General features: G+C 48.7%; 1 protein-coding gene across 1 annotated transcript; it reads left to right on the forward strand.

Annotated features, from left to right (window-relative positions):
• Window positions 1-2,674: 2,674 nt before the first annotated feature.
• Window positions 2,675-6,907, forward strand: ankrd1a (ankyrin repeat domain 1a (cardiac muscle)). Its single transcript, XM_037464829.2, has 9 exons — window positions 2,675-2,790; window positions 3,659-3,835; window positions 4,085-4,213; window positions 4,339-4,446; window positions 4,622-4,720; window positions 4,815-4,913; window positions 5,077-5,175; window positions 5,278-5,376; window positions 5,503-6,907. Exons 1-9 carry the CDS (start codon window positions 2,764-2,766, stop codon window positions 5,578-5,580), a joined length of 915 nt encoding a protein of 304 aa, XP_037320726.2. The 5' UTR covers window positions 2,675-2,763; the 3' UTR covers window positions 5,581-6,907.
• Window positions 6,908-14,961: the final 8,054 nt, after the last annotated feature.

Genomic DNA, 14,961 nt, shown 5'->3' on the forward strand with positions numbered 1-14,961 from the left:
TTACCGAAGCCTACGGTGCATCAAAGCCCATCTTGGACTGACAGGAAGTTGCTGAGCAAACGGAACGCATACAGTTTTAAGATGACACTCTCCTTTAGACATCTGGCAAACAAGAGGGGAGATTATTTGGTGCGCGTGTTCAAGAAGCCGTGAGTGTCCACTGAAAATAGGCCCGAGGTACTCCTTTTTTGACGGTGTGCACCTCCCTTTATTTGGGCCGCGATGTGAACGCTGCCAACGCAAACGGGTCACTCAAATGGTCGGAATCAAGTCATCACGCGAGTAGATGACTTTAGAGTCAGGATGCCGATGGCCTTGATAAACACAAAGTTGGAATCCCACGTGCACGCTGTCTTTTAACGTGTGTAACATGCTATTAGTCTTCCATGGTTTCCAATGTAGTTGTATTCACAACGTGGTTCAAATGAACGCTTATGTCTCTTTTGTGGGATTTGACAATCGGTCCCAGCGTGTCACCAATCCGCTGCGCCGCGAATGCAATTATTTTTGTGCAATTGCAACATCAGGGAGCGCGAGTGTAATGAGAGTACAGCAAAAGGTTGTGCTAAGTGGCCTCTTGTTTGTGTGTGTGTGTGTGCTGAACGGGAAAGTGCTGTTCTTGGGTGAGTCACTCTCAAACACACACACACACGCAGGGGGAAAAAAAAGATTACACCTTATTTGTTATCTTTGTCACACTTAACGACAGCCCGTCACCCTGTCGAAGGCGGACTCAGTTCGGCCCCGTCCTGCTCTCAGACGTCACGTTCACTTGCCCCGTGATGTGTGAACCCGTTTGTGTCACATTTTTCTTAATAAAATGTCAAGTTACAGGCTCTGAATTTAAGATTTGTTATCAGTGGAGAGAAAATAACACAATCGTAATGCAATTCTGCCCCTTAGATATGACAGTTATTTTTATTTGAAGCATATCTGAAATAAATCAAATGCTACATGGATTTCTTTTCAGTGGCGACAAACGGCTACATTTTCCTTCCGGGTAGATATTGGATTCACTCTGAGTGGTGCCTTTAGCATTAGGCAGTAAACACGTTTAGTTCATATTATAATTTTAGTAAGACGTTTATAAAGGAAAGATCTTAGGTCCCTGTTGACCTTTACAATATTGAACCCACAAACCTAGAAATCCATGCAGGCGAACCACAGATATCACATCGTACCTGTATTACCCACAATGCAACTTGACTGGCGATAGTTGTGTCAGAGATTGGGGTGACTTTTATAAGTGGCTGCTAATGCAGCCTGGAGCCAGATGTGAGCAGCTGTCAGAGGTTTGGTTTGCTCACGTCTCTCTAACTCCTTATAAAATATTTCTCTTTATATAATATTTCCGCCTCAATCTGAACACTGACATCGCTCGAGGCGTGTTAGAAGCCTATTGGAGGCCTATTAGACATCACACAGTCCACTCCAGAGACTCTAAAGACTTCACATATTTCCCCCCGGGGGGGGGCTGCTCTCTCCTCGAGGTCATCGTATTGTTTTAATTCACTACAAGATGTTGACCTTGATGAACAAAAGCACCACACAAAGGGACTAGTCCCTCAAAAACGTGAAATGTGACAGTGTTCCCTTAAATGTGTCACCAGCTGCAGGGTCAATTCAAGGCACCGTGTCCAGGGACACTGCCAACACGGGGAGACGGGGAAAGTATTGTGCAACAACTTTCAAGGTCTCCATCCGTCCACAAGAGTTTCTCCCTTTACGGTCTATTTCAGTCACAAGGTCCGTTTTAAGAATAGCTCTCAGCTCTGACTTCTCTTTCAGGAGTGGACAACAGGGCTGAGTGGTGGCCCAGTTCTGAAGAAACCACTGTTAGATGTATTTCCTTGTTCTCGAGAACCTTTCCAAAGGCTTTTTTTTTTAGGTTTCAGTAAAAATGTGTCCGTCTAGTAAAAGTTGCTTTTGATGCGTTACATCTGACGTCGTCGCCCTCTGGCACCTGATTGGTGGACGGTGAGGTCACGCAGCACGTGACCGCCGCGACCCGCCAGGTGTCGCCAACTGCGAGATGTGCCGCGGCACATTTAACGGCAGGAACAGAAAAGGCCATCTGACGCGACGTCGGCCCTCCGTGCCGGGCCGTCAATCAAACTCTCGGGCGCCCCCGCCTGACCTCTGACCTCGATCTGTGACAGGCCACACCGAAGAGAGAGAGAGAGAGAGAGAGAGGATGTTTCAGGAAGGGCGACCAATTTATCTCCTCGCGGTGACATCACCGCATTTCTGCGAGCACATGCCGGGCGTGACGAGACGCTGCAGAGGACGCTCTATGTTTGGGAAGATGAATCACTCCGAGCCCAATGGAAGACATCAAAGAGGTGTACTTAAAGAGGAAAATGACCACAACGCGTCTAACAAGTGGATCCCTTCACCATTGTTTTACCAAACGTACGCCCCAAACACCTGCTGGTTGCTCGTGTTGTTCTCCTCATTGTCTCAGAGCCCCCCCGAATGTGAGGCAGAGTGACCCCTCTCACCGCTGTCTCTGCACGGGGCTGCAATCAGCACACGAGGACAGTGACGGGGGAGGGGGGTGGGGGGGGGCGGTTTGAGTGACAGGGGGCCCCTCTTTTATTTTTTTTTCGTGCCGAGGTTTGACGGATCTATATAAGAGGCCGAGGCACCGGACCGCAGGCACAGGAGACACCCGGAGAGGCGCTGACTGTCCCAGCGGAAACACCAGTGGACTTAACTACCGGGCCTTGGGCTACCCACAGTGCTGTTAAACCGAGGAGAAGGATGGGACTGCACAGCGTGGAGGAACTGGTGAGAGTAAATTACATTCAATGGCAGATTGGTACCCAAAAGGACATGCGGAATTATTTAGGAAACAATTGATGAGTCAAAGGTTTGTTTTTAATACAAAAGAATTCTTCTTAACAGAAGCGCTGCGCGTACTAGGAAACACTGTTTGGTGGTGAAGCTCTGATGGGAACTCACCTCGCTCAGAGTAGCTCATTGTTTTGCTATTTCCATGTAAAGTGTGTGGCACGTCTGTTGATCTCCGTGATTTGTATTCATATCACGTACCATGTGACATAGCGATGGATTTCAGGGAAAACAACAACCTGAAATAAACACATCATTTCAGCAAGAATGTGACCATTGTGATACACGTGATATCAGGACACCTGAAAAGAAGCAAACCAGCTAATCAGGAGCAACAATCCTTAATTACCTAAATGATCTCTTCTTAAATCACCTCATTTATTCGCTTTACTGCCTTTTACTTTGTTAAGCCTCCTTCTGCTTATTTATTATTTAACTTAGATGAAGGTAACAATCTCATTAAAGTGATGTTGCTGCACTTAACACAAGGGTTCACTTCCCTGACGACTAAATGTGAGATGGAACGAGAAAAAGAACAAAAGTAGTGTCAAGAGTTACATGAGCGGACAATAAACCATTGGACATAAAAACTGTTGTAACAGGGAAGTGTTGCTGTGTGTCGATTGACATTGATTTTAAAAAGAAATGATTGTGGGAACCGTTTCCCTCTAACAAATCCTCAACTTTCAATAGAAAAAAAGAGATTTACATTACATACAACTTTGCATTAAAACACAAAAAACCCTGTTTCCTGCACACCTGAGCGGTGACTCACGCGTCTCCCTCGCTTCCCTCCCCCCCCCAGGTGTCCGGCAAGAGGTCAGAGGGCAAAGAGACAGACGACTTCCAGGGGGGCGTGTACGAGGCGGCCGTCAATCTAGAGAAGCAGGATGCCCGGCGCTCCCACGAGGCGGACGCGGGCCTTTCAGAGGAGAACGACAGCGGCGGCGAGCAGGAGCAAGTCAGTGTGGCGGATCTCCACGTAAGAAAAGAACCACGCAACCCTTCACGCGGACAGTGTCTCAAATAAAACGAGTGTCATAGTAGTAAGTGAGGAGGAGATCCAATGACCAGGCCTCACATCTCATCAATCTCTTGGTGTTATGCTGCCACCTGCAGGCAGTGGCCGCATAACACATCTGACTCGCAATTTAAAGAGGATTATAAAATGTACACACGAGCAGTAGTTTTTTTTATCTCAAGTGCTCGCCGGCACGTCTCTGCCCCTCAGACGGATAAAAGCGGCCGCCTGAGGTTGGAGACGGTGGATGACCTGTTCAACATCCTGCAGCTGAGGAAGAGGAGGAGGGAGAGGAAGACGCCCGTCCATAAGAAACAGCAGCCGGAGCCCGAGAGAGTGGTGAGATCCCATTGATCAGTTGCTCAATGGAGGGCAGATGTGACTTCCACTGACTTTTGCTCCACCCTGAGGTTTTTAACGGTCCCCTCACTTGCAGTTGGTGTGTTTTCCTTTGTATTTTCTAGCCAGAGACTGTGGATATTCAGCTGTTTCTGACGGCGACCACGGAGAACAAACTGCCCGTGGTGGAGAAGTACCTGAAGGATGGAGGGGACCCCAACGCAGCCGACCACGTGGGTGTCAAAGCGCGCTGGTCCACGTGCAAATGAAATACGCCACATTTCTCTTTTTAAGCACTGAATGCACCGAGCTCTTTTTAGTCAAGCGTTTAATCATCAGCTAAAAAAAACTTGACTTGTTGTCATCAGTTTCGGTAAAAAACTGGTATTTAATCCATTCAATGTCCAGTTCCAGAGAACAGCTCTGCACAAAGCCTCGTTCATGGGACACGTGGAGGTCATGAGAAGGCTCCTCGAAGCCGGCGCTTCCATCGGGAAAAAAGACAAGGTGAGCGACTTAAAAACGGCTCGTCTGCTGCTCGCACGCGATCACATGACGTCAGTCTAACGGGTGTATGTGTGTGTGTGTGTGCGCGTCACAGCTGGAGGCCACAGCGGTTCACTGGGCCTGCAGAGGAGGCAGCCTCCCGGCCCTGCAGCTCCTCCTCGACCAGGGAGCCCAGTTCACCGACAGAGACAAGGTGGGTACGATCGCACACAGAGGGCTTCGATGCACAGGGGGCGGGGGGGGCTGGAGGGGGGGGGGACACACAGAGGCTGCTGAACCTTTGAGGATTTCTGTACCCGTCTCCAGTGACCTTTCTGGGGTCACCTGAGAAAACTGCGCATCTCCCCTCTCCCCAGTTGCGCAGCACTCCCCTCCATGTCGCCGTGCGGACGGGGCACTGCGAGTGCGCCGAGCACCTCATCCACTGCGGCGCCGACGTCAACGCCAAGGACAGGGTGAGCGCACAGAGCGCCGAACCCCACCCCCCCACACCCCACCGAGCGCTTAGAAAGCGATGCTGAGTACTCTGATTACCCCCCCCCCCCCCCCCTCTGCAGGACGGAGACACGCCCATGCACGACGCCGTGAGGATAAACAGGTTCAAGATGATCAAGCTGCTGATGATGTACGGCGCCAGCCTCAAGAGCAAGAACTGTGTAAGTTGGGCCTCGCTCAGCTGCAGAGGGCGCAATCTTCAGTGTCACCTGGTTCGGTCCTCCCTTGGGGGGGGGGGGCGGTTTGATTTGAGGTTTGAGGCGTGTTGGTTTTTTTCTGCCGTGCAGGAGGGGAAAACTCCGCTGGAGACGCTGAATTCGTGGCAGAACGGAGCCAAGAGCCTCCTGTGCAACTTCAGCCCGTAGAACCCAACGCATTCCACCACAAGCAGGGTGTCGACGGGAGACCCGCCGGGGGTCGATTGGGTCATTTAATTTTTTCTTAGCCCACACCGGTCATTTCCAGTCTGTGGTTCAAGAAGCACGTGTGTGTCTCTCACCCGGTTCGGCATTTTGAATGTTAATGGCCGAGTTCTATTTCTCACGCTACATGTTTGAGCATCTTACGGCCACATGGGCAGCAGAACCCCGAAGGAGCCTTTGATCAACAATGTGAAGCCTAATCAGGTGGTTTATAATGTGATCCATAGCAGCGATAGATGAACTGTTTGCCAATAATTGCTGGACAATGTCTCGGCCGACAACTGGAAGATGTGTCTTTCTTTTCTTCTTTTCTTCTATTTTTAATTTAAGCCGAGTTGAAGTGCATCGAGAAATCATGTGTTTATCGATTCATGAAACCTGTAACCAATTGACCTATAGGGTTTGATTGAGTTATATCAATGCCATACACATAATAAGCAGGTGACTGGGTTGATCTGTAGTGTTTGAGTTAGATTTTAACCAATTATATACACTTAATTTATTGATTTTCATTTACTCAAATGGGAACCATTTGTGGATTGAACCAAGTGTAAAACTGAAGTTCATTATTTGTATAAAATGGCTGCGGCTCGGTGTAAATCGTTTAAAGGGGAAAGGGAGGAAATGAGCCTCACCTTGCTGGCAGGTAGTGTGTGTTACACTTAAACATTCAGAAGAGTTTAACCAAGTTCTCTGGTATTTATGCATTTTAAGATTGAGAGGTGAGACGTGATGAAGAATTAGGATGGATCAGGATGAGAGGAACCTCTCCACTTACTATTGATCAATTGACGTATGTGATCAGCAGTTTTACCAGCCCAAATACCTTTACTGTGTTTTTTGACCTACACACTTCTCAATACATTGAGTATTTTGAGTCATCTTAATCGTAGCTTGAAGTTAGCTTAGTTACTTTATTTCTCCCCGTGCATCAATTTGTTTCCTGCGCTCCTGACTTTTTGTCTGTCAGGAGTTTTAATTTGAGCGTCTGGGGCCTATTCGCCTTATCAAAGGTCACCTCAGGGATACACAAGCCTTAACTTGCCACAGCTGACATCCCAGCTGTTGGCCCATTTCGTCCCCCCCCCCCCACACACACACCCACATACACTGTGCGAGAGGGACTGAGCTAAAAAGTCAATGTTGGTTCAGCGGATGTTTGACACGTGTTTATGAGGAAAGAACAAGTCTTGCTATTTGACTAGAAATAATGTTCATGTTTTATTGTTGTTTTAGATGTACATGCATTTTGCCTTGTATTTATGAATAAAATCTATTTTCAATTTGAGCTTTCTTGATTCAGAGAGAGAGAGAGAGAGAGAGGCAGACTGAGAAGTGAGAGATACGAGCAGTGAAGACAGAGCTCCACTTACTCAGCGAGTGCACAACGAGTTTGTGTAGAAGAATTAGCAATGGGTGTGTGATTTGTAACGGGAGAGAAAAGCACAACTCAACTTCAGCCCCCAAATTATTCTACTTAGAGTACAAAATAGGTTCTAAAACATCCACCCGAATGGTCTTTATTTCCTTTCATTTTGACACAGATACAGAAAACCAGGTGATTGCATTTTGTTCTTCATTTCATAATCTCATTTCATAATGTTTTACCGTTTTTTTTCCCAGTTACTGAGCCGTTTACAATGACAGATACAGCAGTGGGCTCCAGCCTCAACAAGCCCCACCATTGACAGAGATGGATTGAGGGAGTTGAGTGAATTATGGCCCTCTTTTTGGTGAAAAGAAGCAATGATCGCCTCCTGTGTTTCCACAGCAACCACGAGTGTGCGATTCTGTATTTTCCATTTGCATTGTAGCCCCTGGACCTCTGCTGCTGTGGCCATCATCTTCACACCGATGGGGGAGGGGGGGCCTCTGCTCTGCTCTGCAGCTCTCTCGTTTCTCTGTTACCAGAGCATACAATGGCCAGCATCCCAAGATGCTACAGGGGGGGAAAGAGACCGGTACGACGGTAAAAGGCTGCCGCCAACCCTACCGCCGTCTAAACAACTTCTGCCAGCCGTGCCCATCTGCATGAAGGATAATGGGCAGGTACTGGTCCAGCCCGTTCAAGAGTAAGCTCCCCACCAAGGACTACTCTAAACTAGAAGTTGATGGGATGGGAGAGCTGGGCCTAGCAGGCCCACCAGAGGTTGAACCTTCAGTGGCTTACCACCTCCACCCAAACCGCCTCTCTCTCTCAGCTTCCTCTAACATCACCCTGCCGAATAAAACAGAGCGCCTCACCGCCTCTGTTTTGCAGAGAATGTACCGCTATGCGGCACAGTCAGTGTGTTCGCTAAACGCAATAACTTTGCTGTCGGCATATCAGGGAGAAATCTTAGAGGAGATGGGCAGAACTACCTACCCCTTCTCCAGAACTGAGGTAGAGTACCATTGGGTCTCACTCGACCAGATCCCAAACAAAACAATGTCAGCCAGGCCATACAACAAAACACAGCCTCTCCTTTCTCTTTCTCTCTCCCCTCTGTGTACACCCATGGGCCAGAGAAAGTCTGGTAAGGCGCAGGAGGTGCTGGGTACCCTCTCCCTTGCTGATAGTCTTAACTATGACATTGTTAAGGCTACTGTGCTACGTGGATATGAGCTGGTGCCAGAGGCTTATTGCCAAAAGTTTCGACGGCACACCAAATCCACTATAAAAACCTTTGTTGAATTTGCAAGAGAAAAGGAGTCCCTATTGGACAAATGGTGTTTGGCAAGTAAAGTTAAAACTTTTGAAAGTCTTCGTGAGTTAATTTTGTTGGAGGAATTTAAAAACAGCCTTCCAGAGCGGTTGGTTGTATACATTAACGAACAAAAGGTTAATAAGTTATCGGAAGCCGCGGTGCTGGCCGATGAATTTGTGTTAACACATAAAACTGTGTTTCCCACTCACCGTAGTGAAACTAGACCAGTTGTTTCTGCACCTGCCTATAACTCCCCTCGTTACACAGTACACGCACGACCATCTCAAAACGAGGAGCGTGCATGCTTTTACTGTCATAAGGTTGGGCATGTCATTGCCGATTGTGTGACTTTAAAACGCAAGTCCCCACCCTCAACCCCTAAACACCCCAAAGGTGTGGGGTTAATCAAGATGGCTACACAGGGCACGGTACAAGAGAGTTCTGCCGTTCGACCGAGCGGTTGTGACTCAACGTATGACCCGTTCATATTTAAAGGCTTTGTTTCCCTGACAGGTGATTCTAATGACCAGGAGCCCATTTTGATATTGAGAGATACTGGGGGGGCTCAGTCTATAATTCTCTCAAGTGTTCTGCCCTGGTCAAATGAGTCTTACTGTGGTTCTAGTGTATTGTTGAGGGGGATTGAAATGGGTTGTGTCCCTGTCCCCTTACACACTGTCCATTTTGTGTCGGATTTGGTGAGTGGATGCTTCATAGTTGGTGTACAAATACTGCAAGGACACCGAGAAGGATTGGGATGAAGGGATTCCATATGTGCTGTTTGCGATTCGGGAGACTGTGCAAGAGTCTCTTGGGTTTAGCCCCGCCGAGCTAGTCTTTGGTCACACGGTGAGAGGGCCCCTAAAGATACTAAAAGAACAAATTATGGCTAGCGATTAAACAGAGTCTTCTACTAACGTCCTAGACTATGTAAGTCAAGTCCGAGAAAGGCTGCATGATGCATGGGCAGCAGCTAGAGAGAAACTGTCTTCCACTCAGAAGAAAATGAAACGTCACTTTGATATAAAAGCTGTGTCTCGTTCTTTTCAACCAGGTGACCAGGTCTTGGTTTTATTGCCGGAACCTGGTTCTTCCCTTTCTTCCCGGTTCTTGGGCGCCAGCACAGGTTTTTACGTTCCCCACCGGTAAAACGAGTTCCAACCTAGGTGGGAACGTAACAGCAGGGAACTGGACTCTGGGGCACCAAACCCGGCCCTGTGGGATGAGATTTGCGTTGTAAACGATCTCATCCTCCGCTCATCACGCAGTGCGGTGCAGGGCTGCGGCTGTGTTATGGGACTTGCGGTCTCAGGTGAGCGGGCCCGTTTGTTTGGCCCTGCGCTTGAAAAGATGCGGGAGGCCAGCACCCTCAGGAAACAAGAGGGCGAAGCCTTCGACCTCTGTTTGCCCTGAAGGCACATCCCTCGCACCCCGCAGGTGCCCAGGGCTGGTTTTGCAGCTGCAGCCGCAGCTGTGAGAGGGGCGCGGGGAGGCGCCAGACCGCACAGACAGGAAGCGAGTCAGCAGACGGTCCAGCAGCCTCGAGTGGAAAATCCTAAACCATGGGGCAAACACTCTTTTGCAGCAACGGCAGCAAAGAACCGCCCATCCCACCCCGGGGAAGGGAAGAAGGAGCGCATGTCCTAACCGGCGTGGCTTTTCCCTCCCCTCCACCTTCAAAGAAAAGAAGGGAGGTCGAGGTGAGACAAACCCCCCCAGTTCGTTTTCCAAATGCCCTGATGTTTTACAGTTCTCCAGAGGATCTTTTGATGTTTCTCCCCCCTCACGTTCAGGGGAGGGAGTATCGGGGGCAGCAGGTAACTCAGTGTCACCAAGCACTTCTACCCACCTCAAACAAAGATATAAAGTTTGTATTTTTGCAACCAGGCCGAAAGGCCGAGGGCGAAATACATTATAAAATTTTCGCGTACATAGACGATTATCTGATATGCTCCCAGTCACGGGAGCAGGCGGTCAAAGATTCCGCTACGGTGATAAATCATCTCACGGATCTGGGGTTCAATATAAATTGGATGAAGAGTCGAGTCGAACCGGCGCAGTGTACAGATTACTTGGGTCTCAACATAAACTCCGTCTCCTATCGCGTCACGCTGACGGAGGCGAGAGTAGCGTCCCTCACGCAGTGCCTCTCCCTCTTCCGGCTGGGGAAAGCGGTGTCGTTCAGACTATGCCTACGCCTACTCGGTCTGATGGCGTCATTGATACCTGTGGTACATTTGGGGCTCCTACGGATGAGGGATTTTCAGCGCTGGGTCGCGGCATTACGCCTGTGCCCGCGCCGTCACCTCAACCGCAGAGTGAAAGTGTTACCGTCGTGCGTGGCTGCGCTCCGCCCGTGGGAGGACGTGACAGCTCTCGCGTCAGGTGTCCCGCTGGGGGCGGTGTCATCCAGGGTAACTTTGACAACGGACGCTTCCCTATCAGGATGGGGAGCAACCATGTTGGGCAGGACGGTGAACGGAACCTGGGACCCGAGGCTGGCTCAGAGTCACATAAAAATCTTGGAACTCTGGGCAGTGTTTTATGCACTAAAACATTTTCTGACATTTCTCCATGGACGCCACGTCCTGGTAAAAACAGACAACACCACCGTCGTGGCGTACATCAACCGACAAGGCGGCACTCGCTCACAGCAGTTACACAAGTTAGCTCGAAAGCTAATCCTGTGGAGCAGCACCAAGCTCCTGTCTCTTCGAGCCACACACGTTCCAGGGGTGCTGAACAGAGGTGCAGATCTTCTGTCCCGAGGGAACCCTCTGTACGGAGAGTGGGCTCTTCACCCTCAAGTGGTGAAGCAAGTCTGGCAGAAATACGGCCAAGCAGACGTAGATCTCTTCGCCTCGCGGGAAAACACCCAATGTCCACTGTTTTTCTCCCTGGCAGACGCAAACGCACCACTGGGGATGGATGCGCTGGCCCACTCGTGGCCAAACGTGCTGCTCTATGCATTCCCCCCGCTCAGCCTGTTCACCCCCACTCTAGACAGGGTACAAGAGCAGGGCTTGACGCTAATCCTGATTGCGCCGCGGTGCAGCTCTTACAGCTCTTACAGCTCTTGACGGACGAGCCGTGGCCTCTGCCTATACGCAGGGACCTTCTGTCCCAGGCTGGCGGGGAGATCTACCACCCTCACCCAGACCGAATTGCGCTCTGGGCTTGGCCGGTGAGAGGTGGAACCTGAACGCAACAGGCCTGCCTGAACGGGTCATTGACACCATTCAGAGTGCAAGAGCCGCCTCCACGCGCTCCCTTTACAGTGGAAAATGGCGGGTTTTTGAGGAATGGTGCCGTCTTAGGCACATCATTCCTTTCCAATGTTCAGTGGTCAACCTGCTATGCTTTCTGCAGGATTTAGTAGACGAGGGCAAAGCTTTTTCTACTATTAAAGTATATTTAGCGGCTATCTCAGCCTGTCATTTGGGCTTTGGTGAGAAGACGGTGGGGCAGCACCTTTTAGTATGTCGTTTCATGAAAGGTGCTCGCCGTAAGCTCCCCGTTTCCAGGCCCCTGGTTCCTCTGTGGGATCTATTGGTGGTATTGGAGGCCCTCTCTCAACACCCGTTTGAGCCGATGGAGGCAGCGGAGATGACATTTATTTCACTTAAGACAGCCTTTCTCTTGGCTTTAACCACAGCAAAGCGTGTGAGTGACTTACAGGCTTTATCCTTTTGCCCTTCCTGCTTACAGTTTGCTCCAGGATTCACTAGGGTCTGTATGCGGCCCAACCCGGCGTTTGTGCCTAAGGTGGTGGAGGCAGCGTACAAGTGCCCCACGGTGGAGCTTTCAGCTTTTCACCCTCCTCCTTTTTCCTCCTCAGAGGAACGAAGGCATAACACGTTGTGTCCGGTGCGAGCACTGCATTTATATGTGAGTAGATCGGCAGGTTTCAGAAAAACCGATCAGCTCTTCGTGTCCTGGGCCAATTCTCACAAAGGAAAGCCATTGTCACGCCAGATGCTGTCCCACTGGATTGTGGAGGCCATATCTCTAGCCTATAGGTGTAGGGGTTTGCAGCCCCCACAGGGTTTGAGGGCTCATTACACGAGGAGTATGGCCACTTCATGGGCCCTGTTCAAGGGGATTCCAGTGCAGGATATTTGTGCAGCAGCAAGCTGGGCTACACCTCACACTTTTGTAAAGTGTTACAGATTAGATGTCTCAGGGCCGTCCTTAGCACACGCTGTGCTGGGGGCCAACGCGCCAGAGTCCCTGTGATGGTCATTACCGGGCTAAACTAATTTTGGCTTCGGAAACGGCATGCAATACGGGAGAGGTCTATATCTCCCAAAATGAAACACCGAACGAAGTTAAAAAAATAACTTTGGGTTACTTAACGTAACCTTGGTTCTTTGATAACAGAGTGAGGTGTTTCACCACACATCCCTCCTTGCATTGACACAGAAAGAAATCGTTTTAGAATGATTTGCGAGGGGCGGTCGACTGTGGTAACATGAGGGGACGGGGCCCCCGCACAGTTCGACCTGTCTGTCACTGACAGACGTGGTGTCATTGGAGCCTCCTTAGTTGGTCACGCCGAGACGATTCCCATAGTGAAACACCTCACTCTGTTATCAAAGAACCAAGGTTACGTTAAGTAACCCAAAGTTTTGAGAACCTCGCGTCACAGTTTTGAGGGGAAATGCATTTGTAAAACTAAACCACATTAAGCGTTTATCATCATGTGAAACGTCTTTCCCCCACTTGGGTCACTTGGAAGAGTCCTGTCATCAAAAATGCAAAATTTAAAGTACATTGTAATTCTTTTTTTCCCTCATATTTATTTATAAGGGATCTGGCACACAATAGGAATATAAGTTAAAATAGCAAATAAATAAAATAACAGTTATATAACAGCAAAGTAAAAACACAAAAATAATGGTTGTTTATGTAGGACATTGTGTTTGACTGTCAATGGAATGAAAAACAATGAGGACAACCCTAACCATATGTCAAAAGTGGCAATAACGAAATTATTAAAATATAGTAGTTTAATAGCCATCATGTAAAGTTTTGCTACAAGTTCTTGGTGCTCTCATTACACAAATTAGTGCCAATTCGCAGGGATTAGTAGCAAGGCTACATGAGGTTACCGCTGAGAGGACGAGACAGGAGACGGTTCTGAAGAGGAGGGGAAAAGATCCATAGTAATACGGAGGAGAAAGGGAACCAAGAGACAATGGAAGGCGACAGTAGGGAAATGTTACACTGTACGGGCTACGGTAACGAGAAGTGGAAGCAGGCGGAGAAGGTGAAACGTGTTGAAAAGAGAAAAAAAAAAAGCACACACAAAGAGGAAGTGGGACAAATGGAGGAGCGATAAAGAAAGACGCGCAGTGACGGGACACAGATACAGTAGATGGGTATCACCAGAAGACAGCTGCAAAGAAAGAGGCGATTCTAAAAGACAGACTGTGTATGTGTGTGTGTGTGTGTGTGAGACTCAGCTGTCTACTCGATGCTTTATAACATGGCAACAGTTTCACCCGTTATTTTTATCTGTTTATTTAAATCACACCGCGTCATGCTTTATTGTGCAACGGGCCTGCTAGTCTACACAGATACAGAAGCTAAATGCACGTATATTGTCTTATAGCCGTGTGTCTTCAGAGCAACTGATCATAGATATCAAATACCGTATCTATAAGTGTGCAAAGGACCCACAGTGACTTCGGGACACGTTGTTCTAGGATGAAGCTGTTTGACCTGTTTGATTCAGTTGGACGAAGGGAGGGTGATTACTGACAGACAGAAGACATTATGGACGTACTGTCACGTGACAACCTGCAGAACACAGCCACGACGTGGAGAAGGATCGGTCCTCCTCATCTCTCTCTCTCTCTCTCTCTCTCGTCTCGAGTGTCTTTGTCCGACATACCGCAGGCAGCCATTGCTCCTCACCCTCACTGTGAAGGAACGCACATCGACTTCAGAAACCCCCCCCCCCCCAATTACTGACCACTGATCCATGAACTCCCCTCTCCTTTAATTCTTCTCCATTCGGATGGACTCGGTTTTCCTCATTCTTCTCTCTCTCTTTCAGCCTGTGTTGGTATAGTGCCACCTTTTCCCCTTTTGTCCTTCTGTCCCTGTGCATCTTCAGCCATTCAGATATAAACCTCTAATTTGAAAATAATTGTTTTCCATTTTCATTTCTTCTAATCCATCCTCATCTCCTCTCATCTTTATTTTATGTGTGTCCTTCAGCAGGTCAGCGACTGCCTGACTGACTTATCACCATTGCATTTGGAGTGACTCATTATTCTCTGTGCATTATTTAAACCAGTCATATTCAGAGAAACACTTCTATTTTTACAAGAAATGCGTTAAACACACGTTTACAATTTATGTACGTTTGCTCATGATTTAACATCAGGTCACTCGATTTGCCATCTACATGTATGTGTAATGAGGTCCTTTAATGCTGTCGAATGAAGGCCCAGCCCGTTGAACAGCAGTTTACAGATTATTTCCGGGGTGCAACGGGTTCCTTCAGCACCGAAGCGCTGCCCGCCGATCACCCCGATGTCCTGCCAGAAGAAACAGTTAGAACTTGTTCATACAAGCCACGCGGTCTCCCAAGTGGTGAAACACACCTCTGTTCGCTAGAATATACAAA

This window comes from Pungitius pungitius, chromosome 13 (assembly GCF_949316345.1).
Source record: "Pungitius pungitius chromosome 13, fPunPun2.1, whole genome shotgun sequence".
Taxonomy (NCBI): Eukaryota; Metazoa; Chordata; class Actinopteri; order Perciformes; family Gasterosteidae; genus Pungitius; species Pungitius pungitius.

Excerpts from the sequence above, each read along its gene's own strand:
- ankrd1a (XM_037464829.2), top strand. The coding sequence starts at position 2,764 with ATGGGACTGCACAGCGTGGAGGAACTG. Across the intron at positions 3,836-4,084 it reads TCAGTGTGGCGGATCTCCAC|ACGGATAAAAGCGGCCGCCT; the intron begins GTAAGAAAAGAA and ends TCTGCCCCTCAG. Across the intron at positions 4,914-5,076 it reads AGTTCACCGACAGAGACAAG|TTGCGCAGCACTCCCCTCCA; the intron begins GTGGGTACGATC and ends CCCTCTCCCCAG.